The sequence below is a fragment of the Chiloscyllium plagiosum genome, unplaced genomic scaffold, assembly GCF_037043375.1.
Source record: "Chiloscyllium plagiosum isolate Xiang-an unplaced genomic scaffold, Cpla_swu_hap1 HiC_scaffold_23, whole genome shotgun sequence".
Lineage (NCBI taxonomy): Eukaryota > Metazoa > Chordata > Chondrichthyes > Orectolobiformes > Hemiscylliidae > Chiloscyllium > Chiloscyllium plagiosum.
The window spans coordinates 47929832-47946097 of NW_028270161.1; the positions used below are offsets into that span (position 1 = coordinate 47929832).

A 16266-nucleotide genomic window follows, 5' to 3' on the forward strand; every position below is an offset into this window, starting at 1 on the left:
GCACCACCACCTGTACCCTGACTATAGGAGCTAGTGTCGCCTTCTCCATGGCACCCCCCCTCCCCCCCCCCCACCTCTCGGACCACTGTTTTCCTGATGCCCGCTGCTTTTCCCTTCCTGTTCAGGTTTCTCCTGCTCATCTCTAGTAGCTTTGGTTTCTTGAGCTGGTGCCCGCTGTTCCGATGACCCTACAATGCCGGGGCAGGGGGGGGGGGGGCAATGACCATCTGAAATGCTAATGATCACAATGGTGCCTTCTCCACAACTCATGGTGGGCTTGCCACAACTTTACCTCAAAAGTCCTCAAACTATAAAAAAAAAATTAGTGCCCTTTTTAAACTTTCCTAGCCTTCATTTGCCCCAGACCTGGTCCTTGGCTTTATGCAGTTGGTCTGTCAGAGATGGCTGCCAAATGCTGACCCTCACCAGGTTTGTTGGGTAAGTCACAGGAGGTGTGCTTTTAATGAGCCCAGTATTAATTGGCTTTATAATAGACAAGGGCCTAACATGAGGACTGTGCTCTCCTCACCCGCAGGAAAAGCAATGAGGCAGAACTGAAATTTAAGACCCCTGGTAGCGTGACCTTGTGGATATGTTTTTATTTTACTTGCCTGCTTCCATTCCTATTCAGTCAGATTCAGGAAAGTCTGGGCCCAAGTCTGTACCACCATGTCTACTCTACATGTGTCTCCTCACATCTTTAGTTCATGTCACCCTCTCAGTATGTCCTTCTGTTCCTTTCCTATTCATGTCCTATCCTGCTTCCAAATAAATAGCACCTATGCTACTTAACTCAATAACTCCAAGCGAAATCGAGCTATCTATTCTCACCACACTCCAAGTAAAGAAGCTTCACCTGAATCTGTTAGTGACTCTTAAATTTATGGTCCAAGGCTCGGTCCCTTCAAGTGATCATCACTGATGGTCCCTTAAAAAGGTGCTGCATTTAAGAACGAGTCACTGGTAGACAGAAAGTGGCAGGTTATTGATGTAGAATGCTGTTCCTAGCAGGATCGCTGCACAGTGGGACTTCTACTCATGGGATTTCATAGCCCATTTCCTGGATTTGGAATCGTTTGTGTGAACAGACTTCTGACCTGACGAAAGAGAGATTCACCAGTCTAACGCCCTAGAATCCTATCAGAAGCAGGAACAGTATCATTTTCTTTGAAGGCCTGAGCTGAAGGTGAGGCCTATTGTATGCAAAGCCCCTGTAGAGGAAGCCAAGGTCACTACTTAGCTCTTCTCCCTCAAAGCCTGTCCAGTTTTGGATCACTGAAGCTTTTGGTAGTATATTTAACCAAATTCACTTAGTTTTATGAAGGAATAAACAACTTTGCAATGACTCCTGTATACTGACATGGAATCAATATGGAGGACACTTGTTTGAAAAAGCTTTCTAGATGTATTAATTTGATTCTGACCCGTACAAATTTTACATATTGGTGCAGTAGCATCAGGTGAATGTGAAATACAGTCAGTGAAAGAGCAATATTCCAATATTAAGTCTGGCCCCATTGAAAATATCAGGAAATATGTTTTAATCAATGAATTGTGGGTGTCACCAGCCCAGTCAACATTCATTGCCCATCTTTAATGCCCAGCGAGCAGTTAACTGCATTGCTGTGGATCTGGAGACACATTCCTGATGAAGGGCTTTTGCCCCGAAACGTCGATTTTGCCTGTCCTCGGATGCTGCCTGAATTGCTGTGCTCTTCCAGCACCACTGATCCAGAATCTGGAGACACATGTAGGTCAGACCAGGTAAGGATGGCAGTTTCTTCCCAAAAGGACATTAATGATCCAGATGGTTCTGATAATTAGTGACATTTTCTTGATTATTATATTCTGAATTATAGATTCATAGTGGGATTTGAACCGGTCCCCTAGAACATTATGTTGATCTCTAAATTAATAGTCTGGTGATAATACCACTAGGCCATTCCCTGTCCTGATAGTTGGTAACAACTACATTGTATACATCAGAAATGTGGTGTTTGGCCACATCTGGCAGGAATATATACAGTTCTCGAATGAATTGTTTGGTCAATTACAATGAGTCAGTTGGACTAAAAATCAGTTAGCCAAAGGGTATAATTTTTGTGAGGGGGGTACTTTAAAAATAATATTTTAAGTATATGATGTAAATGTGAAATATAAAGATGGTAACAATAAATCCTTTTCTAACATAGTGCTTTGGATGAAGAAACCAAAGTTTCGAGAACTCCAACTCTGATGGATGAAGACAATGATATTGCAGACCGGCTGCAGAAACGAGAGGAACGACGCCAGAAACGTCTCCAAGAGGCCATGGAGCGTCAGCGGGAATTTGACCCCACAGTGAGTGAGGAAAGCCGAGACATTTCAAAGGAAATCCAAAGAAATGAGAGGGAAGTGGAGGAGAACAACCAATGGAACAAATGGCAGCAAGAGCCGGAACCGGAGCCGGAACCGGAGCACGAACCAGAACCCGAAGTGGAACCGGAGCCTGAGCCTGAACCGGAACCGGAGCCTGAACCAGAGCCTGAGCCTGAACCAGAGCCTGAGCCTGAACCGGAGCGTGAGGAGGTGGTGATAGTGAAACAGGAGATTGTAAAAGAAAAGATTGAAAAGCCATTCCAAATTGAAAAGGTAAAATGAACAATGCTATGAACAACATTCTAACCATCACTTTTCAAATATATTACCCAATGCTCAGATGTTCTTATTTCATGATTTTATTGATATTTAAGATTGAGTGCAGGTCTAGAGATAGGACAGATGTTCCATTCCTGTGCTGATGTGAGTGTTGGGTCACCTGGATGGACCTTATAAAGCACAATCTGATGGTGAAGTCACTGCACCTGTATTATAGCACACCCAGTTTTGCACCCTTTAAACTGATGGGTGGAAAATCCAAATGGCTTGGTATCTTGTATCATGAGTAGCTGCAGTCGTGGCGTTATCGCCAAAGGGACCAGGGGTCCAGAAAGCTAAGTTTCCAGACAAGGTCCTTGCTGTTAATTGTTATTCTGCAGGTGGGCTCCCAAGATATATTTTTATCTCCCCCCGCACTACACTCAAACATCCCATGCCTTCCTGGCATTGGGACAGGGAGGCTAACCTCAATCAGTTTTCAATTAGCTAACGACACACTCTTTAATTTCAAAGTAGTTGTGATTTCGGCATTTTTCCTCTGATTCTAAAATAATATGCAGTCAATTTATTCCCCTGCCTTTGACTGCACACTACAACTTCCTGTTTGTTGGTGCCTGCACATACTTCCACTCTCTGCACATTTCCATATTCAGTGCCACACTTTGGGTAGTTTTTGCTATAGATCCGTATACTCTGCAGATTTAGATTAATGTTAAAGGACTCAGTTTACTTATAACCAATAATGGGCAGCGGTGAGAGGAGATGTTTATTCTGTCTGTCCGGATGGGATTCAAATTGAGTTCCAGTGTTGGTGCTGTAGGAACATTCATTACTTTCTGCAATTGTAATTCGTTCTATTTAAAGTTTGCTTTGGGATTTTGCCAGATTTCTCTCAAATTTGCTTCTAACAACTGTAGGGTAAAAATTTACCTTGGACAGTATTGTGAGATGGGGAATAACAAATCGACAACTTGTATTTCCATTTGCTTCTGCCCTGTTAGATGGCAAATGGTCTCCCAATTCACTGTCACCCAAGACACATCTCTACCCCTATACAGGTATTTTGGGGAAATACAGCATAGATTTCACACTAAGTAAGATCAGCCAAGGACATGCGGCAGGAAGTGGGACCTTTTATTTACAACCAGATAGCTTGGTATCTTTATCTCCTTGGCCATGAGGAGCTACACTCTGAGAATGCAGTTGGGGCATTATAGTCACAGGGATCTGGGACCAGAAAGCCAAGATTTTAGCCAAGATTCCAGCTGCTAATTGTTGGTCTGTTTTAACATTCTGTACAAACACTCATTGAGAAGAGGTCAAGAGACAGTCAATACCAGGAAACAGTCGGTCCTCATTCTTCTTGCACCAGACCAGGTCATTGGATCTGAATCCATGTTAGCAAGCGAGGGAGAAAATGCATCTTCATTGATAAGACCGCAGTTATATGTTACCAAATGATCGAGTAGGTATTATAACAATCATGGACTTCATACTGACTTCATAGGGCCCACAGTGTTTGGCATGTGCAGAAGGAGTAAAGGTGAGAGGCTAATAGCATGCTGGCCTTCATAACAAGAGGAATTGAGTATAGAAGCAAAGAGGTGCTTCTGCAGCTGTACAGGGCCCTGGTGAGACCACACCTGGAGTACTGCGTGCAGTCCTGGTCTCCAAATTTGAGAAAAGACATTCTGGCTATTGAGGGAGTGCAGCGTAGGTTCACGAGGTCAATTCCTGGAATGGCAGGATTACCTTACACTGAAAGACTGAAGCGACTGGGCTTGTATACCCTTGAGTTTCAAAGATTGAGAGGGGATCTGATTGAGACGTAAAAGATTATGAAAGGATTGGACATTCTGGCAGTAGGAAGCATATTTCCACTGATGGGTGAGTGCCAAACCAGAGGTCACAGCTTAAAAATACGGGGTAGACCATTTAGGACAGAGCTCAGGAGAAACGTCTTCACCCAGAGAGTGGTGGCTGTGTGGAATGCTCTGCCCCAGACGGCAGTGGAGGCCCACTCTCTGGATTCATTTAAGAAAGAGTTGGATAGAACTCTCAAAGATAGTGGAATCAAGGGTTATGGAGATAAGGCAGGAACAGGATACTGATTAGGAATGATCAGCCATGATTATATTGAATGGCGGTGCAGGCTCGAAGGGCAGAATGGCCTACTCCTGCACCTATTGTCTATTTCCAATTCTTCACCAATTTATTTGGCAAGTGTTATGTCAAATCTGCCATCCTGCTCCAAATCCCATAATGATCTTGTTGAGCCCCAACTCTGTTTCCATGGCAGTGGCATGTGTCTGGAGTTAGTGCAGACAGGCAGTATTTTGGGGCTGTGCTGGTTTGGAGCTTCTATCTTCTGTAACTGATTGGAACTCTCTGAGTCCCGTGTACAAGTATTCTCACATTCTGGACAGAGGGAGAATGATTCTGAAGATATCAGGAGTTGTTCTTGACAGGAGTGAAAGGAGAGGTGTTTAAAGCAATATGGCAGCTCCCAAATAGTGGATAGTAGATGGCCTACCTATAGTTTTAATGAAAAGAAAACTTAATGACATGTTTAAAATAATGGAATGTTAACATGAGGTGGAATATTTTAATTTACACAAACTTACTTTAACTCTGAGACCTATCCTCATCGTTTAGACTGAGCTTAGAACCAAATATTCATAGTTATACCAAAGAACCCCTAAACTGTGGAAACAGGTCCTTTAGCCCAACTAGGCAAAAGCGAGGACTGGAGATTAGAGTCAAGATTAGAGTGGTGCTGGAAATGCACAGCAGGTCAGACAGCATCCGAGGAGCAGAAAGATCGATGTTTTGGGCCAAAAGCCCTTCATCAGGAGTGAGGCTGGAAGCCTTGGGGGGTGGAGAGATAAATGGGAGGGGGTGGGGCTGGGGGAAGGTAGCTGGGAATACAATAGGTGGATGGAGGAAGGAGTAAAGGTGATAGGTCAGAGAGGAGTGTGGAGCGGATAGGTGGGAAGGAAGATTGACAGGTGGGACAGGTCATGAGGATGGTGCTGAGCTGGAAGTTTGGAACTGGGGTAAGGTGGGGGAGGGGAAATGAGGGAACTGGTGAAGTCCACAATGATGTCCTGGGGTTGAAGCGTTCCGAGGCGGAAGATGAGGTGTTGATGAACGCCTGCTCCTCAGATGCTGCCTGACCCTTTAGCCCAACTAGTCCACACTGACCCTCCAAAGAGTAGCCCACCCAGTCTCATTCCCCTACCCTACCACTCTACATTTACCCTGACTAATGCACCTAAACTGCACATGCCTGAACACTGTGGGCAATTTAGCATAGCCAATTCACCTAACCTGCACATCTTTGGACTGTGGGAGGAAACGGTGGCTCAATGGTTAGAACTGCTGCCTCACAGTACCAGGGTCCCAGGTTCAATTCTAGCCTTGGGCAACTGTCTGTGTGGAGTTTGCACATTCTCCCACAGTCCAAAGATGGGTAGGTCAGGTGAATTGGCCATGCTAAATTCCCCATAATGTGAGGTGCATTAGTCAAAGGGAATAGGGTCGATGTGGACTTATTGAGCTGAAGGGCTTGTTTTGACACTGTAGGAAATCTAATCTAAACTGGGGGACCCACACAGATGCAGGGAAAATGTGCAAACTCCACGCTGATAGTAGCCCAAGGCTGGAATCCTGCCCAGGTCCCTGGCGCTGTGAAGCAGTAGTGCTAAGCATTGAGCCACCGTGCCTCCCACAAGATGGCAGTTTTCTTCCCTAAAGGACATTAATGAAACAGATGGTTCTGATAATTATATTTACCACACAATCCCAGTTTTCAAAGTTACATAGAATGACATGAACCTTACACTGAGAAAACAGAAACTTTGATTAAGCAGGCCTAGCCAGTGTCTTCTCCTTCTCTGTCTAGTGTGTCATTATATCTTTCTATTTCTCTCTCCCTCACATAACAAAGGAATTATTTTATGTCAAAAACATTAACTAAATTTTCTGGGTCTTTTTATGAATAAACATTACTGTGATGCTTCGATTGGTCCACTAGGCTCTATTGGTAGCACTGTCACCAAGTCAGAAGGTCATAGGTTCAGTCCCATTCCAGGATTTGAGAGCCTAATCTCTGCTGATACTGCTGTTTGAGGCTGCACTATGAAACCAATGCACACTCACTCTGCCCATAGAGGTAGATTCAGGAATCCTGTGACACTGTGTGACAAAGACCAGGGGAGTTCTTCCAATAACCTGGCCAACAGTTCTCCCACAACCAAGAACTATTTGGGGCAGCATGCTGACTTAGTGTTTAGCACTCCTGCCTCACAGCACCAGGGACCCAGGTTCGATTCCAGCCTCGGGCAACTGTCTGTGTGGAGGTTGCACATTCTCCCCGTGTCTGTGTGGGTTTCCTCCGGGTGCTCCAGTTTCCTCCCGCAGTCCAAAGATGTGCAGGTCAGGTGAATTGGCCGTGGTAAATTGCCCGTAGTGTTAGGTGCATTAGTCAGAGGGAAATGAGTCTGGGTGGGTTACTCTTCGGAGGGTCAATGCGGACTAATTGGGCCAAAGGGCCTGTTTCCACACTGTAGGGAATCTAATCTAATCTAATATTTCGAAGCTTATAGAGCTGTGTGCTGCCTGAGGCAGCTAAACAACCATGACTACAAGAATCATTCAATATTGTAAAGATGGGATCTGGGTTAATATAAATGCACGTCATTTCTTTTTAAGTCTTTTTCCCTTTCTATACAGGCCTTTCTACAGGTATTACCTTTGCTAAAGGGGATTGTTGAGATTCCTGGCAGTGGAGAGGGTCAGCGAGAATAGTAGAGCATAACATTAGAGCTCTGCAGCAGAAATATTAGGTTCCAGTGAAAATATGCTCATAATTGCAAGAAAATAATTTAAAAATAAATAATTATGGACTTTGGCAACCTTGCAAGAAACTAATCAACTGATGACAACTAAGAATGTACTCGCGAAATTATTATATATTTAGTTCTTCCATTTTTTCTCTTCTACTTTCCATGTAGTTGAATATTTTTAAGTAGCACATTTAAAATGTGAATTCATAATGCAATTTCACCTTTGATTTTGCTAAATTCTCACAATATTATTTGTCTCTGAACTGAAACAAAATGAATAGACAGTTCCATCAATGTATGAGGAGGCTTCAGTTCAACTCAAACCAAAGACTAAATATCATTCATTTATTTCACTCTGGAATGCTGTCTACTCTAGTCCAGGAATATCAATAGGAGCTATTAGGAAAGACTACTTTAGTTCAATTATTGACCTGGGTCAAAATACTTTCAATCCAGAAGTAAATTACTACCCTAGAGATAATGCTGTGCACTCAATTAACATTTTAAAGAAAGACTTGCATCCATAACCTGATTACAATGGAACAAGAGTGCTAACCATCACCTAGACTATTAGATTTTTTTTTTTCTGAATTTATTTCTGATGAAAACTGTGCTTTGACCTATGTGAAAGAATGAGCACAGATTAGTCAGGACACTGGAAAGGGTTGAAGGTAAAACCCAATGATTTGCCTACAGCACTAATAAGAATTGTAAAAATATGTGCAGAGTGTATCAGTGTACCAGAAAGCACCAACACCCATTGTTCTACAGTCTTTTAATAAGCTGAATATTTAGAGGGCCTTATCGAGCGATATAATCATATCACTACAATATGAGATTAATATTAGGAGAGTGAAGAGTGCAGCCAACATACTTGAATTAACTAGCTACCTCAGAGTCATAGGTGAGCTCACAACAGACATGTGCAGTGTTGCAATCCCTGTGCTGTTAATTTTTAATTTTATGAAAGGACCTACATAGTATCAAATATCAAACATGAAAGACAAAGAGCTCTTGTGAATTGGATAGCTGACCTGTTGTCGGTACCTCAGTCACTTTGCACAGGTACGGAAGCAGGAATATAAAAGAATTGTGACAGGTTTCTAGGAGCACAGTAGATATCATCTGTATAAAGTCATCAGTTCACTAATACAGGTGGTTGTTTATCCTGAAGGAGTACTTCCCTCCAAGACTGTAATGAATATCCTTCTCATATATTCTTGAAAACGTAGCTGCTTGATAATTGACACTGTGCTGCCTTTGCCACTTGGAAGTCACCAAAATAAACTGTACCCTTTTGGTATCATCATCTGGACATTGCTCAGTAACACTGAATTCAGCTAGTCATAATGCAGCATATTAGTGAAGACTTGACCTTTTGTCTTTGTTTTTAAAAACAACCATTGCAGAAAAGTGAGATATGGAAGGAAGAGATAGTTGAGCACACAGAGAAGAAAATATCCAAATCAGGCCCAGAGAACGGGGAGGCTCTTCATGAGGAGATCACGCAAAAGCATAAGAAAATGGATAGAACAACGAGGTAAGTGCAGCCAGATTATGTCCCTTTTACCTTAACTTGTCACTGAGATGTTGGTTGATACAGTCGGAAATAATGTGATGATTGATTCCAGTGACTAACCCTTTAATTTTCTTATATAGATTCAACAAATAACTGCATCTGTGTAAACATGAAATAAATAGCTTAGTGTAATGTTGCCAGACTGGTGTGAAGTCATAGCACTATTAGGGTAGGAGAAGTCAGCTTTGGAAAATGTAATTTCCTGCTGATTACACACGTCAATTTAATTCTTATTGAATACTTCGATATGTCAAAGTCCCCAAATTGGCTCCGTGGTAACAAATAATGCCAATGTTATTTATACTGCTGTGGTTTTGGCAGAATTTGAAGAATTCATTGCAGAGATGGATAACTTAGAAAAATTGCTATTTTAGTGAGCACTCGTAGACACTGCAGCTTGTCGTCATAGCGTTTTTGACTGGGGCGGTGCTCTGGTTATCAAGACCTGCTGCTCCCAGAGTTGTTGCAAAAATTAAAGATTTTTTTAAAAATGCAAAAAGTTCCCCAATTGACCCTGATTTTCAGACACAGGTTGACAGAAAGAACAGACTATAGGAAGGGCATGAGGTGTCAGAGTAACCAATGACGTTACCACCTCTGCTTCCAAAGGATGGATTTTTAACCCAATCATTGCACCTCGTTAATGCTCAAGGAGTGAAACCATTGAACATAACAGACCATTTAGATGCTAAACAGACTGGGAGACAACCACATGAATTGTGAAAAATTAAAGGTTTATGAAATAAAGAAAGTATTTACACAACATTGTTAGTTATCACTGTGTCTTTAGTACAATTTTCTCTTCCCCAGCAGGTCATGCCTCACAAACCTTATTGAATTCTTTGAGGATGTGACAAAACACGTTGCTGAAGGTAGAGCAGTGGATGTAGTGTACGTGGATTTTAGCAAGGCATTTGATAAGGTTCCCCATAGTAGGCTCATTCGAAGAGTAAGGAGGCATGAGATAAAGGGAAACCTGTCTGTCTGGATACAGAATTGGCTGGCCCATAGAAGACAGAGGGTGGTGGTAGATGGAAAGGATTTAGCCTGGAGCTCGGTGACCAGTGGTGTTCCGCAGGGATCTGTTCTGGGACCTCTGCTATTTGTGATTTTTATAAATGACTTTGATGAGGAAATGGAAGGGTGGGTTCGTAAGTTTGTCGATGACACCAAGGTTGGTGGTTGTGGATACTGTGGAGGGTCGTTGTATGTTGCAACGTGACATTGCCAGAACGCAGAACTGGGCGGATAAGTGGCAGATGGAGTTCAACCTGGAAAAGTGTGTAGTGATTCATTTTGGAAGGTCAAAGTTGAATGCAGAATACAGAGTTAAAGGCAGGATTCTTGGTAGTGTGAAGGAACAGAGGGATCTTGGAGTCCATGTCCATAGATCCCTCAAAGTTGCCACCCAAGTTGATAAGGGTGTTAAGGCGTTTGGTGTGTTGGCTTTCATTAGCAGGGGATTGAGTTTTAGAGCTGGTGGTTATGCTGCAGCTCTATAAAACCCTGGTTAGGCCACACGTGGAATATTGTATTCAGTTCTGGTCATCTTATTATAGGAAAGATGTGGAAGCTTTAGAGAGAGTGCAGAGGAGATTTACCAGGATGCTGCCTGGACTGGAGGGCATGTCTCGTGAAGAAATGTTGAGGGAGCTGGGGCTTTTCTCATTGGAATGAAGAGGGTGAGAAGTGACTTGATTGAGATGTACAAGATGTCGAGAGGCATAGATAATGGATAGCCAGAAACCTCTTCCCATGGTGGAAATGTCTATCACAAGGGGGCATAATTTGAAGGTGATTGGAGGAAGGCTATGGGGAGATGTCAGAGGTAGATTCTTTACACAGAGAGTGGTGGGTGTTTGGAATGTCACTGATGGTAGTAGAGTCAAATACATTAGGGACGTTTAAGTGACTATTGGATAGGTACATGGAAGTTAGTACAATGAAGGGTATGTAGGTTAGTCTGATCTTACAATAGCATAAAAGGGCAGCACAACATCAAGGTCCGAAGGACCTGTACTGTGCTGTACAGTTCTATGTTCTAAAACAATTACTTGGATCATCTGCTGTGGTTCCATGGTAAGACTCAGTCTCTGATTCAGATTGCGGGCCCAGATCCTACCTCAGAGACATGGAAGTAAAGTGCACTCCAGTTTAGCTCTGAGGGTCTGCTGCATGACCAGGGTGTTGCTTCTCAGATAAGATGCCAGCTCCCTCTCTGATGAAAAGAAAAAAGGCACATGGCACTTTTTGATGAAGAGGAGTGATGATTCCTGCCCCCTCCCCTGCACAATGTCCTGGCCTTTGTTTGAACAAATATTAGTGAAACAGAAAGTCTGAACTTTTATCTAACACAGAACCTTGCTGTGAGCAAGCTTCCAAGCTATTGTTAAAAACATTCTTCACTGGCTGTAAAGGCGCCATGCAAATGCAGGTGTCTTCTTTCCATCAAAGATGGGCTGGACGAGATTGACACTGTTATATTTTCACTTGAATATTTACACCAAAGCAGTTTTGTTGAACTGCATGGTAAATACTGAGATTACACTCTGTAAGTAGCACCTTGGGTGGCACGGTGGCTCAGTGGTTGGCACTGCTGCCTCACAACGCCAGGGACCTGGGTTCAGTTCCAGCCTTGGGTGACTGTATGGAGTTTGCACATTCTCCCCTGTTTGTGCGGGTTTCCTCCCACAATCCAAAGATGTGCAGATTAGGTGAATTGGCCGTGCTAAATTGCCCATAGTGTTAGTCAGGGGTAAATGTAGAGTAACAGGGTAGGGGAAAGGTTTTGTGTCCTGAAGGGCCTGTTTCCACATGTAGGGATTCTACGATTCTAAACCTGAATGGATCCTGGTTCAGTGGTTGGAAGGCAACATTGTAATTCCTGTATCTCCTTTGGAAAAGGTTCCCCAGCTAGAATGTACATTTATTGACAAAATTCTCTTTTTGACATAAATATAAATCAGGAAAATGAACAAAGTAAATGTTTTTTTTTTCATTAATTAACCATTTTGTTTTCCTTTGGAGTGAAAATCCAAACTGTGGATCCAAACATGAAAATTATGATGTAGACTTTTTCAAAATAAAATTGTTGATAAGGTCGTTATGAAGGTGGAACCCCCTCCAGAGTGACCCTTCACTCTACCCTTTCACAGCTCATCCTACCATCTGGCTCATCGTGTATGCCCTCCAGTATTTGAGTTATTCTGGCAATTTTAATAGGCCAAACCTTCACTGAGCACAAGTGCCGAGAGATTAAACCACTGCACTACTTGATATTGAGTCCATCTGTCTTAGATTTGAATGTTTTGGCTATATCAAATTGAATTGGCAAAATGGAAGCACAGTTTATGAACTGAATCTGCCATACAAGGTAGGTTTTGTATTCAAAGCATTTTGAAAACTTCCAGGTTGTGTGGAAGACGATATGTATTTGTTAAAATTCTGTTGTTTATTGGGTGGCATGGTTAGCACTGCTGCCTCACAGCACCAGGGACTTGGGTTCGAATCCAGTCTCAGGCAACTGTCTCCCCTTGTCTGCGTGTGGGTTTCCTCCGGGTGATCTGGTTTCCTCCAACAGTCCAATGATGTGCAGGTTAGGTAGATTGTCCATGGTAAATTACCCATAGTGTTCAGGGATGTGTAGGTTAGGTGCAGTAGTCAGGGGTAAATGTGGATCAATAGAGTAGGGGGCTGGGTCTGGGTGGGATACTCATTGGTGGGTCAGTGTGGACTTGTAGGGCTGAAGGGCCTGTTTCCGCACTGTAGGGGCTCTCTGAAAATGGCTGCAGAAAGAAGGGCTAGTTAAAAGAGCGGTGATGTTGCCAACAGAGTCCACAAAGGGTTGCCTCATAACATTGTGCCTTTTTCCTTTTGGTGGGGGGGAGTGTAGCCACTCCGAGTCCAAGCCGAGCCAGGAAGCAGAGGATGCAGCCGCCAAGCTGGAGGCGGAGAGGAAGCTGGAAGAGCTGAAACGGCGTCAGGACGAGAAGGAGAGTGAAGAGTTTGAAAAGATGAAGCAGAAACAGCAGGAGGCTGTGGTGGAGCTGGAGGAGTTGAAGAAGAAACGAGAAGGGCGCAGGAAGGTACGAGAAGAGGAAGAGCAAAAGCGGCAGCAGGATGAGGCCGAGAGAAAAGCAAAGGAAGAGGTAATGTTCAAAGGCAAAGATGTGCTGATGGGCTGGGAGCAGGGTTGTCTCTAAGTTGCATGTAAACATGACAATGCAGCTGTCTGGAACATACTGCACATTGAAGCAAATAGGCCGCTCATGGCGGGGGGTTGGGAGTGCAGAACTAACCATCTAAACCTCCAACTATAAAAGTGTTAGCGGCTAGGTGAAACGAGAAAGAAATGTAATTGTCATTGAAGAAGCTGGGAAAGCACATTTTCTCAAACAATGTTAATTGTTTGAATACCTTAACAATCCAGTATGGTGGCTCAGTGGTTAGCACTGCTACCTCACAGCGCCAGGGACCCGGGTTCGATTCCAGCCTCGGGCGAGTGTCTGTGTGGAATTTGCATGTTCTCCTCGTGTCTGCGTGGGTTTCTTCCAGGTGCTCCGGTTTTCTCCCACAATTCAAAAGATGTGCAGTGTGGATTTGTTGGATCGAAGGGCCTGTTTCCGCACTGTAGGGATTCTATGATTCTGTGATTGAATCAATTCATCCATTATGGCCTACCCAAGGCTATGGGCCAAATGGGATTAGAATAGTTAGTTGCTTTCAACCAGCAATGATGCAATGGGCCGAAGGGACTTGATAATAACACCATTAGAAATAGGAACAGGATTAGGCCATTCTGACCCCCATCGAGCCTGCTCTACCGTTCAGTAGGATCATGGCTGATTCGACATTCTTCAGATCCACTTCCTTGTGTCTTTCCCATGACCCTTGATTCCCCGACTGATCAGGAATCTATCCATCTCAGCATTAAATATACACAAGGACTCTGCTCCTAGAGCTGTCTGTGGCAAGGAGTTCCAAAGACTCAATCCTCTGAGTGAAGAAATTCCTCCTCATTTCAGGCTCAAATTGCTCTCCCTTTATTTTGAGACTGTACCTTATGGTTCTTTTACCCTGCAAATCTCCTTAAGAATCCTGTATGTTTCAATGAGATCACCTCTCATGGTTCTAAACTCCAGTGAGTAGAGTTCCACTCTATTTAATCTTTGCTCATGAGACAATCTCTTCATTACTGGGGTGATGCTAGTGAACCTGCTGAACTGTCTCCAGTGAAATGATATCTTTCCTTAAATAAGGGGACCAAAACTGCACACCAGATAGAGTCATAGAGATGGACAGCATGGAAACAGACCCTTCGGTCCAACCCGTCCATGCCGACCAGATATTCCAACCCAATCTAGTCCCACCTGCCAGCACCCGGCCCATATCCCTCCAAACCCTTCCTATTTATATACCCATCCAAATGCTTCTTAAATGTTGCAATTGTACCAGCCTCCACCACTTCCTCTGGCAGCTCATTCCATACATGTACCATCCTCTGCATGACAATGTTGTCCCAAAGGTCTCTTTTATATTTTTCCCCTCTCACCCTAAACCTATGCCTGCTAGTCTGGACTCCCCGACCCCAGGGAAAAGACTTTGCCTATTTACCCTATCCATGCCCCTCATAATTTTGTAAACCTCTATAAGGTCACCCCTCAGCCTCCGACGCTCCAGGGAAAACAGCCCCAGCCTGTTCAGCCTCTCCCTGTAGCTCAAATCCTCCAACCCTGGCAACATCCTTGGAAATCTTTTCTGAACCCTTTCATGTTTCACATCTTTCCGATAGGAAGGAGACCAAAATTGTATGCAATATTCCAACAGTGGCCTGACCAATGTCCTGTACAGCCGCAACATGACCTCCCAACTCCTGTACTCAATACTCTGACCAATAAAGGAAAGCATACCAAACGCCTTCTTCACTATCCTATCTACCTGTGACTCTACTTTCGAGGAGCTATGAACCTGCACTCCAAGGACTCTTTATTCAGCAACACTCCCTAGGACCTTACCATTAAGTGTATAAGTCCTGCTAAGGTTTGCTTTCCCAAAATGCAGCACCTCGCATTTATCTGAATTAAACTCCATCTGCCACTTCTCAGCCCATTGGCCCATCTGATCAAGATCCTGTTGTAATCTGAGATATCCCTCTTTGCTGTCCACTACACCTCCAATTTTGGTGTCATCTGCAAACTTACTAACTGTAGCTCTTATGCTCGCATCCAAGTCATTTATGTCAATGACAAAAAGTAGAGGACCCAGCACCGATCCTTGTGACACTCCACTGGTCACAGGCCTCCAGTCTGAAAAACAACCCTCCACCACCACCTTCTGTCTTCTACCTTTGAGCCAGTTCTGCATCCAAATGGCTAGTTCTCCCTGTTTTCAGTGAGCTCTAACCTTGTTAATCAGTCTCCGATGGGGAACCTTGTCGAACGCCTTACTGAAGTCTATATAGATCACATCCATCACTCTGCCCTCATCAATTTTTTTGTTACTTCTTCAAAAAATTCAATCAAGTTTGTGAGACATGATTTCCCATGCACAAAGCTGTGTTGACTATCCCGAATCAGTCCTTGCCTTTCGAAATACATGTACCTCTTGTCCCTCAGGATTCCCTTGCCCACCACCGAGGTCAGGCTCACTGGTCTATAGTTCCCTGGCTTGTCCTTACCAGCCTTCTTAAACAGTGGCACCACGTTTGCCAACCTCCAGTCTTCTGGTACCTCACCTGTGACTATCGATGATGCATATATCTCAGCAAGAGGCCCAGCAATCACTTCTGTAGCTTCCCACAGAGTTCTCGGGTACACCTGATCAGGTCCTGGGTATTTATCCACCTTTAACCATTTCAAGACATCCAGCACTTGCTCCTCTGTAATCTGGACATTTTGCAAGATGTCACCATCTATTTCCCTACAGCCTATATCTTCCATATCCTTTTCCACAGTAAATACTGATGCAAAATATTCATTTAGTATCTCCCCCGTTTTCTGTGGCTCCACACAAAGGCTGCCTTGCTGATCTTTGAGGGCCCTATTCTCTCCCTAGTTACCCTTTTGTCCTTAATATATTTGTAAAGCCCCTTTGGATTCTCCTTAATTCTATTTGCCAAAGCTATCTCATGTCCCCGTTTTGCCCTCCTGATTTCCCTCTTAAGTATACTTCTTCTTTCTTTAACTCTTCTAAGGATTCACTCAA

General features: G+C 43.7%; 1 protein-coding gene across 8 annotated transcripts in view; it reads left to right on the forward strand.

The window, feature by feature from the left end:
• LOC122561625 (non-muscle caldesmon) overlaps positions 1–16266 on the forward strand; it is a 213307-nt gene that overhangs the window by 157523 nt on the left and 39518 nt on the right. For all 8 annotated transcript variants that reach the window (XR_015761172.1, XR_015761170.1, XR_015761171.1 and 5 more), the window contains exons 5-7: positions 2193–2631; positions 8894–9024; positions 12956–13211. Coding sequence is in view for 4 of the 8 variants with exons in the window: in XM_043713554.2 (XP_043569489.2) it covers positions 2193–2631; positions 8894–9024; positions 12956–13211 (826 nt within the window). In the remaining 4 variants the exon portion in view is untranslated. The remainder of the gene's footprint in view (positions 1–2192; positions 2632–8893; positions 9025–12955; positions 13212–16266) is intronic.